Source organism: Lissotriton helveticus, chromosome 11, assembly GCF_964261635.1.
Source record: "Lissotriton helveticus chromosome 11, aLisHel1.1, whole genome shotgun sequence".
Lineage (NCBI taxonomy): Eukaryota > Metazoa > Chordata > Amphibia > Caudata > Salamandridae > Lissotriton > Lissotriton helveticus.
In genome coordinates, this window is record NC_136072.1 from 1,039,448,881 (window position 1) to 1,039,463,436 (window position 14,556).

The 14,556-nt window shown below is 43.4% G+C and overlaps 1 protein-coding gene across 1 annotated transcript in view; it reads right to left on the reverse strand.

Moving 5' to 3' along the window:
* TCTN1 (tectonic family member 1) overlaps positions 1–14,556 on the reverse strand; it is a 242,824-nt gene that overhangs the window by 34,409 nt on the left and 193,859 nt on the right. The window contains exon 11 of the mRNA XM_078667480.1: positions 5,798–5,938. Within this exon, the coding sequence (XP_078523606.1) occupies positions 5,798–5,938 (141 nt within the window). The remainder of the gene's footprint in view (positions 1–5,797; positions 5,939–14,556) is intronic.

Here is a 14,556-nt window from a genome sequence, read left to right on the forward strand (position 1 = left end):
GCAACCTTTATATGTTTATTGTTCGTTATCCACAACCCTTTTCCCTCCTTTCTTTCCCACAGGTTTTTTCCGAAATTAAAGAAGAAACTTTTATTCTGGAGAATCATTTTGTTTCTCCAACTGTGCATTACGAGGATAGGGTGCGCCTTAGCGTGCGCATACCGTCCCGTAAGCTTATCAAGGTCCTGACGAATACCTGTTAAATATGACACATAGGTAGAAACATGTAGACCATATCTTTTATCCCGCACCACCATTAGTCTTTTTCACCGACAGCCCCCCTAATTGGGCAACAGGTGCCCTCTTTTTTAATTTATATCCGCAACACCCCAGAATAAATCACGTAAGTGGGCAGTTTCGGATATTTTTAATAACACGTAGTTCTTCCTTTTTCACATATAATACAACCTAACCCGCTCCACTGTAATCAGGTGTCGCAGCACACCTGGATGGCATTCGGCTGTCCGGGTGGGACCCCGATGATGAAGCATGTCACCAACTAGGTTGGTGAGTGAGGGGTCTTCTTAAGGACAAAGGATGTCCTCATTTTGGATTGTGGCTAACACACAGACTCGCCTATATTAAGGCTGAGCGTACCTTCCCAGGTGTAACTCCCTTTTTGTTGTTAATTGATATATCTAAGGGGACAGGGAGTCCCTCTCCTGCCTTACAGGCAAATACCCTTTCTCTCCCTATTGATTACCCAATATTGGCAGCGCACAGCTGTGAGAGTTTCCTTTTTAAACAAACCCCCCTTTTTTTCTGGACCATACATTCACCACCATTTTCTGACAATATGAGTGAATATCAAGGCCTCACTTTCTCTTCGGATGAGATTGATGCAATTATGGGAGACCTCTCAACATTTGCAGACACCAATATCTCACAGAGCATCTCGCAAACCACTGAGTGGGAGAAACTTTCTGAGCTTAAGAAAAACAGGATAAGGACTATTCTGCATGGGACTATCTTAAAGGAATACGTGATCAACAAAATGGCTCCTAAAGGTTTATTAGTGACTAACGCCCCACGTATCTTTCTGGAAGACGCCACTTTCCGGAAAGATTGGGCCCTAATAGCCTGGCACTGCACACATGATTGGATCATGCTAATCTTGAAAACTGCGGTGCGTCTATCTGAAAAGATCCTGGTAGAAATCCAAGTCACTGAAGGAGTGATAAAGGCGTCTATAACTGGCTACAAAAAGAAATTAGAAGAACTCAACAAAGAGATTAACGAATATAAAGAAAATCTCACACAACAAAAAGTAACTAAGTTCCAGAAGGACTTGAAGAAATTCTCCTTCGTGAAAACCTATCCCAACTCCGACCCCGAGTATGTAGCACCAAATAAACCGGATGCAACACCAGCTTCACCGAGTAACAGCTCGGCGAGCAGTAATTCAAGTGCCTCCAGCACAGGAAGCTACAAACAACGAGGTAAAGGAAGAGGAAGACCAGTGCAACAAAACAACTGGCCACAGTTTAATCCTATGATGCAAGGATACCAACCTCCATTCCATCCCCCACCATACCCAATGTATGGTTGGCAACCACCCTTTCAACCCCAACCACCCCCACCTAACAACTACCAGCCTTTTTTATGGAGGGGCGGAAGAGGCAGGGGAAGAAACAGAGGGGGAGGACCACAGGTACACTGGGCACCAGAGGACCCAATCACGAACCACACCAGGAGCAAGAAGCAACAAGCGGGACAGAGCAACATCTAGATCTAGTGACCAATCTGGCATCCCGACCTCTCTCAACCACTGAGACACTAGTCCTGAATAAAGGACTAGGTTTTGTCCCCACACAAAGGTTCGATAAATTTAACCTTCATTGTGAATTGGCCTGTTTTTTTAGGAAATTAAAACTTAAAGCCTTTTTTGAGAAAAATGGAGACAAAACTGACAACAATGAAAACCAAGATCGCAGTGACACAGGATTACGTGTGAAGTCGACATTCATGCCTCCTCCCCACATGACTCCGGTGGAAATTTCGGCCTTTGAACAAGCTGTTTTCAATGACATCGAAACTGCTGTGCCAAAAGAACCTTTCACCAATCTGACGAGATTAGAAAGGCTTGCTCTGGATGATTTGAAACGCTGTGACAACATCACAATTAAACCAGCGGACAAAGGGGGAGGTGTTGTTGTACTAGATACCACCATGTATAGAACTGAATGTCTTCGCTTGCTGGGCGATGTACAGAATTATCGACAACTCAACTATGACCCCACCCAAGAATTGAAGAATGAAATCAAGTCATTAACTGACCACGGTGAAGAAAGAGGCTTTATCACCAAACAGGAGGCTGAATTTCTGTGCAACAATGAAGGAAAAATTCCTTATTTCTACATTTTACCCAAGATGCATAAGAACAAGCACCCCCCACCTGGCAGACCGATTGTTTCAGGGATAGGTTCCGTCCTGGAACCCCTATCAAAATTCTGTGACGTCTTCTTAAGACCTCTCGTCCAAAAAACTCCTACATACTTGAAGGACACCAAGAATGTCCTCCAGCTGTTGGATCAACTGACAATTGATGACAATACCATACTTGTCAGTCTCGATATAGAGAGCCTTTACACTAGCATACCTCAAGATGACACTCTGAAGGTACTGGAAGGAGTTTTAGGCAAAGAAACCTGGACCTATAAAACACCTAGGAACTTCATACTTGAATGTGCATGACTGGCACTTAAAAAAAACTATTTCGAGTTTGAGGGTACCCTGTACCTCCAAATTGGAGGTACCTCGATGGGAAGCACATTTGCTCCCAGCGTGGCAGGTCTCTACGTGTACCATTTTGAGGAACAATTCATCCTCAATGATCAGAATCCCTTTCTCTCAAACACCCTGCTTTGGAGGCGCTACATAGACGATGTCCTGATAATATGGCAAGGTCCAGAAGAAACGCTGCTGGACTTCTTCAAGTGGATCAATACCTTGGACACCAACCTGAGATTCACATACACACAAGACCCCAGGACCCTAACCTTCCTTGATCTTACAATCACTAAGGAAGGGAGACGTCTGGAAACGAAGACCCATTTTAAACCCACGGCTAAGAACAATCTTCTAAGATTCGAGAGCTTCCATCCCAGACCATTGAGGGAGAACCTACCCTATGGTCAGTATTTAAGGATTAGAAGAAATTGCAGCAATATCAATGACTACCGTGAACAATCAGGAGACCTAACCCAGAAACTCCGAGCTAGGGGCTATCCAGATAGAATCCTGAATAAGTGCCAGAAACGTGCGAGGAATCAGCCAAGAGAGACCCTGTTGGATGACACTCCCAGAGAGAAAACAGACACACCTTTGACATGTGTAACAACTTTCTGCTCCGCATCTAACCTCATGTCCAAATCCATCAATAAACATTGGAGGATCATTAACAGTGGCAATCTGAAATGGGAAAAACCGTTATTTGCCTACAAAAGAGCAAGGAGCATACGTGACAGTCTGGTGAACACGAGACCAAGAAGAATAACCGAAGAGGCCCCCACAGTGCTCAATACCTGGGGATTACCAAAGGTCCTGGGTCACTACAAATGCGGGAACTGCAGTGTTTGCTCCCTAACCGAGAATACAAAGATATTGCAATTGGAGGAGGGTAAGACTTGGACCATCAGATCCCACACCAATTGCAACAGCACGATGGTGGTATACCTCATTTCCTGCCCTTGTAATCTCAGATATGTGGGCATGACCTGTAGGAAGGTAAAGCAGCGTATATGCGAACACCGCAGCACCATTCGCTGCAAAAAATCAATGACAAAGCTCACTGAACACTTTCTCTCCATGGGACATGGCCCTAACGACTTCAAATGGACCATCATTGAGCAAGTTGTGAAGGAAACCAACCTTTTTGAAAAGGAACAACGTTGGATCTACCGTTTGGCCACTCATAAACGGGGCCTGAACGATAATATTCCTTGGAACTCAGTAAAAAACTAATTCCTATGTACCTGCAACACTCCTGGAGTAACCATTCTCCTGCATCTTTTGGGCAACAATTTTGAATTTTAAATAATTTTAACCTCTTTGTAGGTACATCCTGCACTTCCCCTCATTTGCCAAATAGGGGATTAGATTCATGACTGGCATGTAATGCTGATGCCCAATCAATCACTGGTTGCAAATTGAATGTGTCTGATGAGAGAATTCTATCTCCCAATTTTGTCTGCATGGTCTGTAAACTCTTCACGTCCGAATAGCCACCACTTTCAAAATAAACGATATCCCTTTAAGGCTACCTCCGTCTAACATGACGTTTAGTTCAGCCTGGCTGTTTAGCAATCCTTTCTATTGGCTAATCAGCCGCCCACACGCCCTACGCCGATCACGCCTCTTTCACCTAACCACGCCCAACCCGGAACCGGCACACTGATCTACCTCGCCGAACCGGTAACCCAGTAATCATCGGAGCACTCGCGGTGACGGTTTAGGTGTGAGCGGCGCCCGACCTCCCTGGTACAAGTAAGATTGTTCCGGTTAAGAGTATACTCGTACTCATTTGTAAATACTTATTTGGCAACACGAAGGTATTACCTTTCCAACTCCTTGCATTTTTCTACCTAGATTGTAACGGGAATTAAAACCGATCACGGAGTGGCTCATGGAGCATTGAACAAAAAAGCTCCGAGTAAGACGGCCATTCCGCTTCTTCATTCACAGTAACCGTGCATGCTTACCACTATCGTACAATGTCGCATTATGTGTGGTTGGTGTGTTAGGTCCAGTTATAGCTTTTAAATCCTCTATTCCAGCCCCTTATTCACGAGGTGGTTATTTTAGTCCCACGCAGTCGCCTTCACTTGCACGACGACTGCGTTTTTTCTCAGTGTTTGAGATACAAACACCCAGCATTCATTTCGCCGTTTTTTGTCTAGTGTCTTCTTCCCTTACGGCACTGACACTCAGTGATTTGAGTATCCTTTGATACAGTGGGTGTGCCTCCACGTGGTATATGGCTTGACAGGGACTCGCCTCACTCGCCATTCACTTCAAGGGCATGACGTTTGCTGCACATCACCATTGAATCAGTACGTGTTATGTTTGTGGCAACCTTTATATGTTTATTGTTCGTTATCCACAACCCTTTTCCCTCCTTTCTTTCCCACAGGTTTTTTCCGAAATTAAAGAAGAAACTTTTATTCTGGAGAATCATTTTGTTTCTCCAACTGTGCATTACGAGGATAGGGTGCGCCTTAGCGTGCGCATACCGTCCCGTAAGCTTATCAAGGTCCTGACGAATACCTGTTAAATATGACACATAGGTAGAAACATGTAGACCATATCTTTTATCCCGCACCACCATTAGTCTTTTTCACCGACAGCCCCCCTAATTGGGCAACAGGTGCCCTCTTTTTTAATTTATATCCGCAACACCCCAGAATAAATCACGTAAGTGGGCAGTTTCGGATATTTTTAATAACACGTAGTTCTTCCTTTTTCACATATAATACAACCTAACCCGCTCCACTGTAATCAGGTGTCGCAGCACACCTGGATGGCATTCGGCTGTCCGGGTGGGACCCCGATGATGAAGCATGTCACCAACTAGGTTGGTGAGTGAGGGGTCTTCTTAAGGACAAAGGATGTCCTCATTTTGGATTGTGGCTAACACACAGACTCGCCTATATTAAGGCTGAGCGTACCTTCCCAGGTGTAACTCCCTTTTTGTTGTTAATTGATATATCTAAGGGGACAGGGAGTCCCTCTCCTGCCTTACAGGCAAATACCCTTTCTCTCCCTATTGATTACCCAAAAAAAGAATAATGCCATTTACCTCAATTTACAGCCAGACACCATGTTATATCCAAACAGTACTGGACTTCTTTTGCCTTCAACTGCTAAACAGTCCTGATGTGATGAACTCTGCATCATTGTCAGCTGCCCATATCTATCAGTGCTCTGAATAATACCAGATGTGAGAACAGTTAAGGTAAATCCCATTCGCTAATAAATGTGAAAACATTACTTACACATGAAAAGCTGCCTCTAGGCAAGAGGACCAAAAACAGTGTGCATAACTGTGCAGCAGACGTCACTCTGAGAGCACCTAAACATGAATGTGTCCAAACCCTATACCGACTGTAGCTCCTACACACATATATATATATATATATATTCACTGAAAAAACCATAGGTTATACACCATATATAGTTAGGAATTAGCATTTAAAAAACCTTATTTTACTCACACAAAACCATTGAAATTCCATATATAGTTAGTTGCACTAACTATATATCGCGCACCCGCAATCCACTGCTGATCATGTCACATATTACATCATTCATGACATGGTCAGTGACATCACTGATGACATCACTGATGACATCTCAAATGACATCACTGATGAGATCACTGATGACATCTCATTTGACATCAATGACCACATCACTGATGATATCATTCATGTGACAATACAATGCATCTCCTCACGTTTTAATATAACCTCTGTTTCACCCAGTGTTAAATACAGAGTATAATTTTTGAAACCATTGACACACCAATACTAGTTACTACATACGTACTCACTGATTCCTACGTCTACACACACATTCACTCATTCACCCATACAATCATTCATACATACAATCACTCATCTTTACAACACTATCATATGCACTCATACACCTATACAGACACTTACACTCTGCCACTCATCCATGGAGTTACTCACACACCTAGTCAGTCCTGTAAAGAATCAATCACACTTCCATTTTCTTGTCTATACAGTTAAACATAGAGCACCTTACATTTTCAAACATATACTAACACATACTTACTTTCTTATACAATCATTGATACAAGTACACATTGATCTGCACAGAGTCACACACCTCCCAGCCAGCCACACACACACTCAGTCTCCTATACAAATACTTGGACAATCAATCAATAACCCATATAGTTAATCATATAGCTACTGATCAACACATGCAGCAGTTTACAGAACAACAGACATAATGATGCACAAATTAAGACAGTTTAGTCACTAACCCATGCACTCAGTGAGACACATTTAATCACTCACTCATACATTCAGTCATGCACCTACTAAATCCTTCGTCCAGACACTTATACATCTACTCATTCTTCAATATGTAAAACATATTTAAACTTTACAGAAACACACAGTCACTGGATGATGTCATCAGTGATCTCATCAGTGATGTCATTTGAGATGTCATCAGTGATGTCACTGACCATGTCATGAATGATGTAATATGTGACATGATCAGCAGTGGATTGCGGGTGCGCGATATATAGTTAGTGCAACTAACTATATATGGAATTTCAATGGTTTTGTGTGAGTAAAATAAGGTTTTTTAAATGCTAATTCCTAACTATATATGGTGTATAACCTATGGTTTTTTCAGTGAATTTTCAAGGTTTTGTAAATGCTAATTCCTAACTATATATGGTCTATAACCTATGGTTTTTTCAGTGAATTTCAATGTTTTTTTAATAGCAAATATCATAAGCTGTCGAATGTCAAGTACGTGGTAAGTAAAAACATTTTCGTGTTTATGCACACTGATCTGATTTGAATGCTGCCCCCCACCCCTCATTTCTATTAGGAGTACTCTCTCTTTGCAGATAGTGAAGGGTAGTTAACGCAGCCCTTTGCCCCCTTTGTAATCCGTCGTGCCTGCTTCTCTCTCCATTTGATTGATTGTTCTCTTTGGTTCATTCTCTATTTACAAACAAGCACAGAGTCGCAATACTCTGTTTAGTCTTTGCAGATAGCGAAAAATCGTGTAAAAAAACAAAAGGAATCGAGCAAAATCAGTAGGCCACTAATGGGATCTCTTTTTGACCTCGCTAAAATAGAAACATTAGGAACAACCTGTTGAAAATAGCAATGCGTATGTATATAAGCGGCGTTCATTTGTGTTCACAGTACCCCTTGTTGATTGTTTCAATCGAGCATTGAATTGTTCGAAGTTAATTCTCTTAAGGATCTTCTCTACCTGCAAACGAGGAAGAATAGGAATATTCTCTCTCCCTTTGCAGATAGTGAAGGGTAGGTAACGCAAGCCTTTAACACGTCGTACCTATTTCATTCCTCATTGATTGATTGATTGTCCGAACATTGACTGTTTGGGAATTAGTTCTTTTTGGAGGTATTCCCTGTTTGCAAATAAACGTAGGAAAATCTTTGCAAGTAGTGAAAGGGTACGTAATGCGGACCTTTCTCCCCCGTTGTAATCTGTCATGCCTATCTACTCCCCACTGATTGATGCACCTTTTTCACCCGGACCATTTACTAGAGATACGTCATCTGGCCCGACCAGAGAGCACCCCTAGTGAAAAGGACATATGCAATAATAACGAAGTGATCACTGTATCCTGTTAACAGAAACTTTACCATGAAACAACCTGGAAAGAAAAAAATAGGAAAACGAAAATCAGTAGGCCACTGATGAACATGAACTTTTATTAAACAACGAACAAAGAAACGATAACATAACGTAATGATAAAACCTATTAATGTCCTAGAAACAAGAAAACGTTAAAATATGCCAGTGGTGAGAGACCAGAAAAACAGTAAGAGAAACCAAATCACCCCTCGCTGTCCCACCGCCTGCCACGCCAAAAAAATCGATAGACTAGGGAAAATGCAAGTCAGTAGAACATCCACCCCCACTCTGGAAACTTCCAAGGTGGGGCAGGGTTCCGGCTACGCCCAGCCGGGAGCAGCCCATATAAGGCAGGTCCTGCTGCCACGCCTCGGCCAGGAGATCCTAACGTAGGGTGTAGCCGGAGGAGAGGCCGAGGCCAGCGGGACCCGGCCAGGGGATTGCCTTTACAACGCTGAACAGTTGCAGGGGGGGGGGGAATGTCTCCTCGACCCTCCCCTCTCTCTCCCAGTCCGGCCGCGGTGGCCCTTGAGAGTTGCAGGTAGTCCCGCCACATGCTCTTCCGGTCCGACCACCAACGGTCGGGGGGCCGAGGCCGACGGGATCCGGCTGCAGCCGATAAACCAAGAAACCCGTTCATGGGGCCAGAGCCAGGGGCGTCCGGCCGACATCCACCGGAAGCCCGGCCCGAAGACGGACGGGACACTTCTTTCTTTTATAATGGCTGCGACAACACTGGGGGGGGATGTCTTGCACATGCCTCCGACCCCCCCCCCCCCCCCCCTCGTCCTCATCGCCTGGTCCGGCCATAACAAATCTCAAGCGAGACGCCGTGGGGTGCACTGGGAGGGAGAGACGGTGCGAACAGGCCTCTCCCGCCTCCCCAGGTGGAGGCTTCCCAGCTGCACCCTCAGCGCTCCAGGCGCCCGGAAAAGGGTTCTTCCACTGTGGCCATGCTGCAACGTCTCGCCCGGCAGGGTGGAGCCCGTCCGCTCATGTGACCCCGCGATCGCCGGTAGCTGCCGAACTCTCAAAATGGCGGTCGACCTGGCAAGAGCGGGCCCAGCATAAAGAAATGGCCCGGTCACTGGTTGACTCCACCACCGTAGTCCTCCACGACCTTGAAGATTCTAGAGGAGCCGCGGGAGTCTCCGACCCCCGATGGGGAATGACTGCCATGATCGCCCGTGGAGTGACGAAACTGTATCCGCGGGACGTCGGCGCTCCCATGCTGGCGCCAGCCTCACTTTGAATTACTAGAATCCTGCAGACCTCACTTCCGGTGAAAGCACAGTGTGACCCGGTAGGAAAAATTATTGCACCCCCTCCCCTTTTTGACTGATAGTTCAAACCACCGATCCTTTCCTTTGCCCTTTTAACGGAACTTTGGACTGCCTCCCCCTCTTTTACATTTTCTAGAGAAAACAAAACATTAACCACTACATTAGCATAGCAGTTGACACCAGAACTGTTTTCAAATTGAAAACCAACAACATCTTCAACAGAATCCTTTTTGTTTCTGCTGTGACCCTGCTACAGCACAGGCATTGTCCCCAGCAGTAATTCTGCAATGCCGGTAAGAATAGCTGTGGTGCCTACTGGACTCACTCACCCCCGCGGCGCCCCACGCCGTTTTTTGCTGGGCGGCAACTTACTAGACATCACTTTCGTGCCATCTAGATTTCAGCGCGTTCTGCTGCCTTGGAACTATTCGCACAACAGACCGCTACTGACAAGAATATTTCATTATTGGTGCTGTCAATTTCAATAAATCTATTGGATAATTCAAAAGAAATTGCCACGGTCTCTTCGTTGTTTAAATGTTTTTACTGTTTTTGTTTTCTTGTATATATTTATATGTTATTAAAGTTTTATATTCCTACTACTTTGTTGGAGTGCTATATATTTTTAATGTGACACATAATTGTAAAAACTTTGATGTACAAAGAGTCATTCCTGGAATCTTCCGCTTCAGGCTCGGTCCCCTCCCCAATCACAATACAGGATGGTTTTCAGATAGTAGGAACACGTGTGGTGTGACGGATCTCATCGGGTGTGGGCCTTGATCTACTATAACTCCTTTGAAGAGGGGTGATTCTTTACAGCTGGGGCCATAAACTACATCTGCAGGGCTAGCTGATAGCCTGGACAATCGGACACAGAGAAAGAGGAGTGTCAGAGGGTGCGGTAGTGAATAGGGCGAAAGGGAGGTGTCGGGCGGGCACAGAGTGTGATTCTCAGGGAAGAGCAGCGCAGATGGGGGGAGGTTTATTGCCCATGCATAAGACAGAGAGCGGTGGTGACCAGTGCCTAGGGAAGATGCTTGCGTGGGTGAGGAGCCATGCTACGAATCGACAGCGTGCAGAGAGTGGGTCTGGTCAAGACATCTAAAATGGCTGCCGTGCACGACAAAAGTGTGGCATTTCAAAAAAGGCAAGATGGCGCAGACAATGTTTTTCAACACTTCCTCATTTCCTTCGAATCGAACGTTAACAGACGTTGGGGCATATTACCAAAGTTAAGCGATATTTATCGCTAACGATGCTTACCAACCAATTTTTTACCACTAAGCATCGTCAGAAATTATCGAAGATAAACCTTGCTATTATCAAGGTTTATCGCAAATGCGATAATAAACGGCCGCAATGCATGAATATCGCTAAAAACTCAGCGATATTCATGCATTACCGAGCTAATGCTCTTAGCCATGTTATCCACCTCCCATTGGATAACATGGCTAAGAACTGCTCAGGGCAGGTGTTACTTTTTGGAGATATTCGCGCTTAGCGCGAATATCTCCAAAAGTTGGTAATAGGAGATAGATATCTTGCATGTTGTAATGCAAGTTATTGTGGTATATGGAACTCATACCATAATCTCTCAGGAAAGCAGAAACTGATCCTTTTGGGACCGCCTAAAAAGGCCTAGGGGGTGAGGAGTACTCTACTTTGCCCCCTTTTCACGTTCCGAACTATTTTATTTTACTCTCTTCTGTAATTACACAAAATAGCAGCGATAAGATGCATCGGAGACACACAGTGAGAGAAAGGAGGCCGGAGATGAAGAAGAGATGTCAAATACACATTGGAGATAATATAGTGGCAGAAGGGAAGTAAATATGAGTAAACTTACCATGTAACATAAAAATGTTGCACTCTATACTATAAGTCTCATTTTATACTACAATCACTTCGCTACAACCTCATAAATTAAAAATAAAAATGAATAATGTCTCAAACAATTTTTGATTTCTAAATATAAATTTATTCTTCAGAATTTTCTAAATTTGAAAGAACTAGTAACATGTCCTCATCAGCAATGTCCTCATTAAAAGTCTCCAATGATGATTCTTGTAACTCTATGGTCTCCAAACACTCGATAAATTCGCCATCAAGAGATTGATCAAAAAAATCATTCAAGTCATCTCCTCCTTGTGACAATATTTCATTATTGGTGCTGTCAATTTCAATCAATGTAGTGGAATCATTCAAGTCATCTCCTCGTGACAATATTTCATTATTGGTGCTCTCAATTTCAATCAATGTAGTGGAATCATTCAAGTCATCTCCTCCTTGTGACAATATTTCATTATTGGTGCTGTCCATTTCAATCAATCTAATGGAATCATACAAGTCATCTCCTCCTTGTGACAATATTTCATTATTGGTGCTCTCAATTTCAATCAATGTAGTGGAATCATTCAAGTCATCTCCTTGTGACAATATTTCATTCTTGGTGCTGTCCATTTCAATCAATCTAATGGAATCATACAAGTCATGTCCTCCTTGTGACAATATTTCATTATTGGTGCTCTCAATTTCAATCAATGTAGTGGACAATTCAAAAGAAATTGCCACGGTCTCTTCATTGTGAGCCATTTTATTTTGAAATTGCTTGCTGTAAATTGCAGAAAAAAATAATCACTTTCATTTATCGTTTTTAGTAATACATAATATAAAACTAACTTTATCAAGTATTTAGTATAACAGAAGGACTGCAAATAAATAACAGAAAACATTTTTCAAATTATCTTCAAGTGTACAACATAGTTCCCCTTACAAATTAACAACTCACCTTTTTAAAAGTAGCAGAAGTGTTAGTACTGTGTAAATCAAACACCAGAAATTCACCACCAAAAATTCCTCACAAATGTACCTCAGACAGTAGTATCACAAAATGGCTGTGGTTTCCTCTCATTTGACATATATACATAACCAATTAACTTTCATCACACACAAATACAAAACCAAAGTAACATTTTAATTGGTTCTAAATTTCAACACTTTCAAATGTGTTTTCCCCATGCAATTTTCCATAGGACATTTACATACGTCTACAGCCTGAATGGCTGAACGGAATTACACCAAACTTGGCAAAATGGTACATCAAACCTAAGAGGTCAGGAAGGATCTACTATGCCCCCTTATGGTCATTTCCCCCTTCGCTTTGGCCTCCTCTTGTCTCTCAATCCTACCGAGAGACAAGATGGCGGCCGCTACGGACTGTTTGGAATGTTGACAGACGCCGGAGAACCAATCAGCTTCGCAAAGCTCCGTAACGCGAAAAGTACGCGAAGCGGAGCGCTGTTACAGATATATATCTTTTTTTTAACGTTAATTTCTCAAAATCCACTGGAGCACATATATTGAGACCTAGCAAAGGCACATCGGGCTACCAGTCCCTAATATTTTGCCAAGTTTCGTGCAAATCCATTCAGCCGTTCGATTATTATTATTTTGTTTTTTTTTTGCCCCGCGGGGCCCTTTTAAAACCTCCACATCAAACGTAGGGGGTCAGCGAGGATCTACTATTCCCCCTTATGGTCATTTGCCCCTTCGCTTTGGCCTCCTCTTGTCTCTCGATCCTACCGAGAGACAAGATGGCGGCCGCTACGGACTGTTTGGAATGTTGACAGACGCCGGAGAACCAATCAGCTTCGCTTCACAAAGCTCCGTTGCGCGAAAAGTACGCGTCCTGGAGCGCTGCCCGGTCCGCTGTTACAGATATATATCTTTTTTTAAACGTTAATTTCTCAAAATCCACTGTAGCACATATATTGAGACCTACAAAAGGCACATCGGGCTACCAGTCCCTACAATTTTGCCAAGTTTCGTGCAAATCCATTCAGCCGTTCGGGCTAAAAGTGAGGCCAACCGCCCTATGGAAAACTCAATGTTAAAAACACGTTTTGGGACCCCCCTTTTTTCTCAGCCCCCCCTTGACGAACCCCCCCCAAATTTTCAAGGGCTGCTCAGAAACAAAATGTGCCATTTTCCTGAAAATTTCAGCCAATTCCGTCCACAAACGCCAAAGTTATTAGACATAGAATTTTCCAAAAACCCATAGAGAAAAAATCCTAACTATATATACCTACTGGCGACCGCCAGTAGGTAATATATACACATCTCTGGCACACCGCTCTCGAAAGCTCGGTTCTAACAGAACCTGGCGGGCGGTACTAAAATGGCGACCCGCTGCTGAAGGTAATATGTAATATGAGTAACTGTAATAATGGTGAGTAATTTCTACTTACTGATATACCCTTTATATTCTTGGATGCAATATTGGAATGCAGCTTAAATAAGCATGAGGCATCGACAGCAAAGGTTCTTGTCAAGCTTCAAACCCACAGGTTGTAAAGAAGGTCCTCGACACCCTATTTCAGAAAGTGGTGTATATGGGATTCTCCTACAAAACTCTGAAGACCCACAAAGTATCCAGCAGCCATTGGGCGGGGGGGGGGGAGAGAGGGTAAGCCTGGCCATGACTGGAAAAGTCTGCATCATTTACACTGAGACTCAAAAAAAGATTTGGCATGTTATCCAGTGAGTAGAAATGGGTCTCTTTGAATCATTCCTAGATGAGGTATTCAAGAATCTGGCACATATTTCAGACTCCAATATGAAATATCAGAAAGTTAGCCATTGCTTTACATGTAAAGTGGGGCGGGATCTAATGACTGACTGAAGCTAAACACATTCTGGGAGAATAACCTTCCTGTCTGACCCTCTGAAATGACATTTTAAGTACGGATGACATCACAAAAGTGCCTCGGTGTCAAAAATCAGATTCACGCATTTTTTTTGCAGGTAGAAGGCTATTTCCCAAACCAAGGTATTTCAATCAATGGAAGGAATGCGTCCAAAGAAAGGTTTAGCTGGTGTGTTCAAATCAATA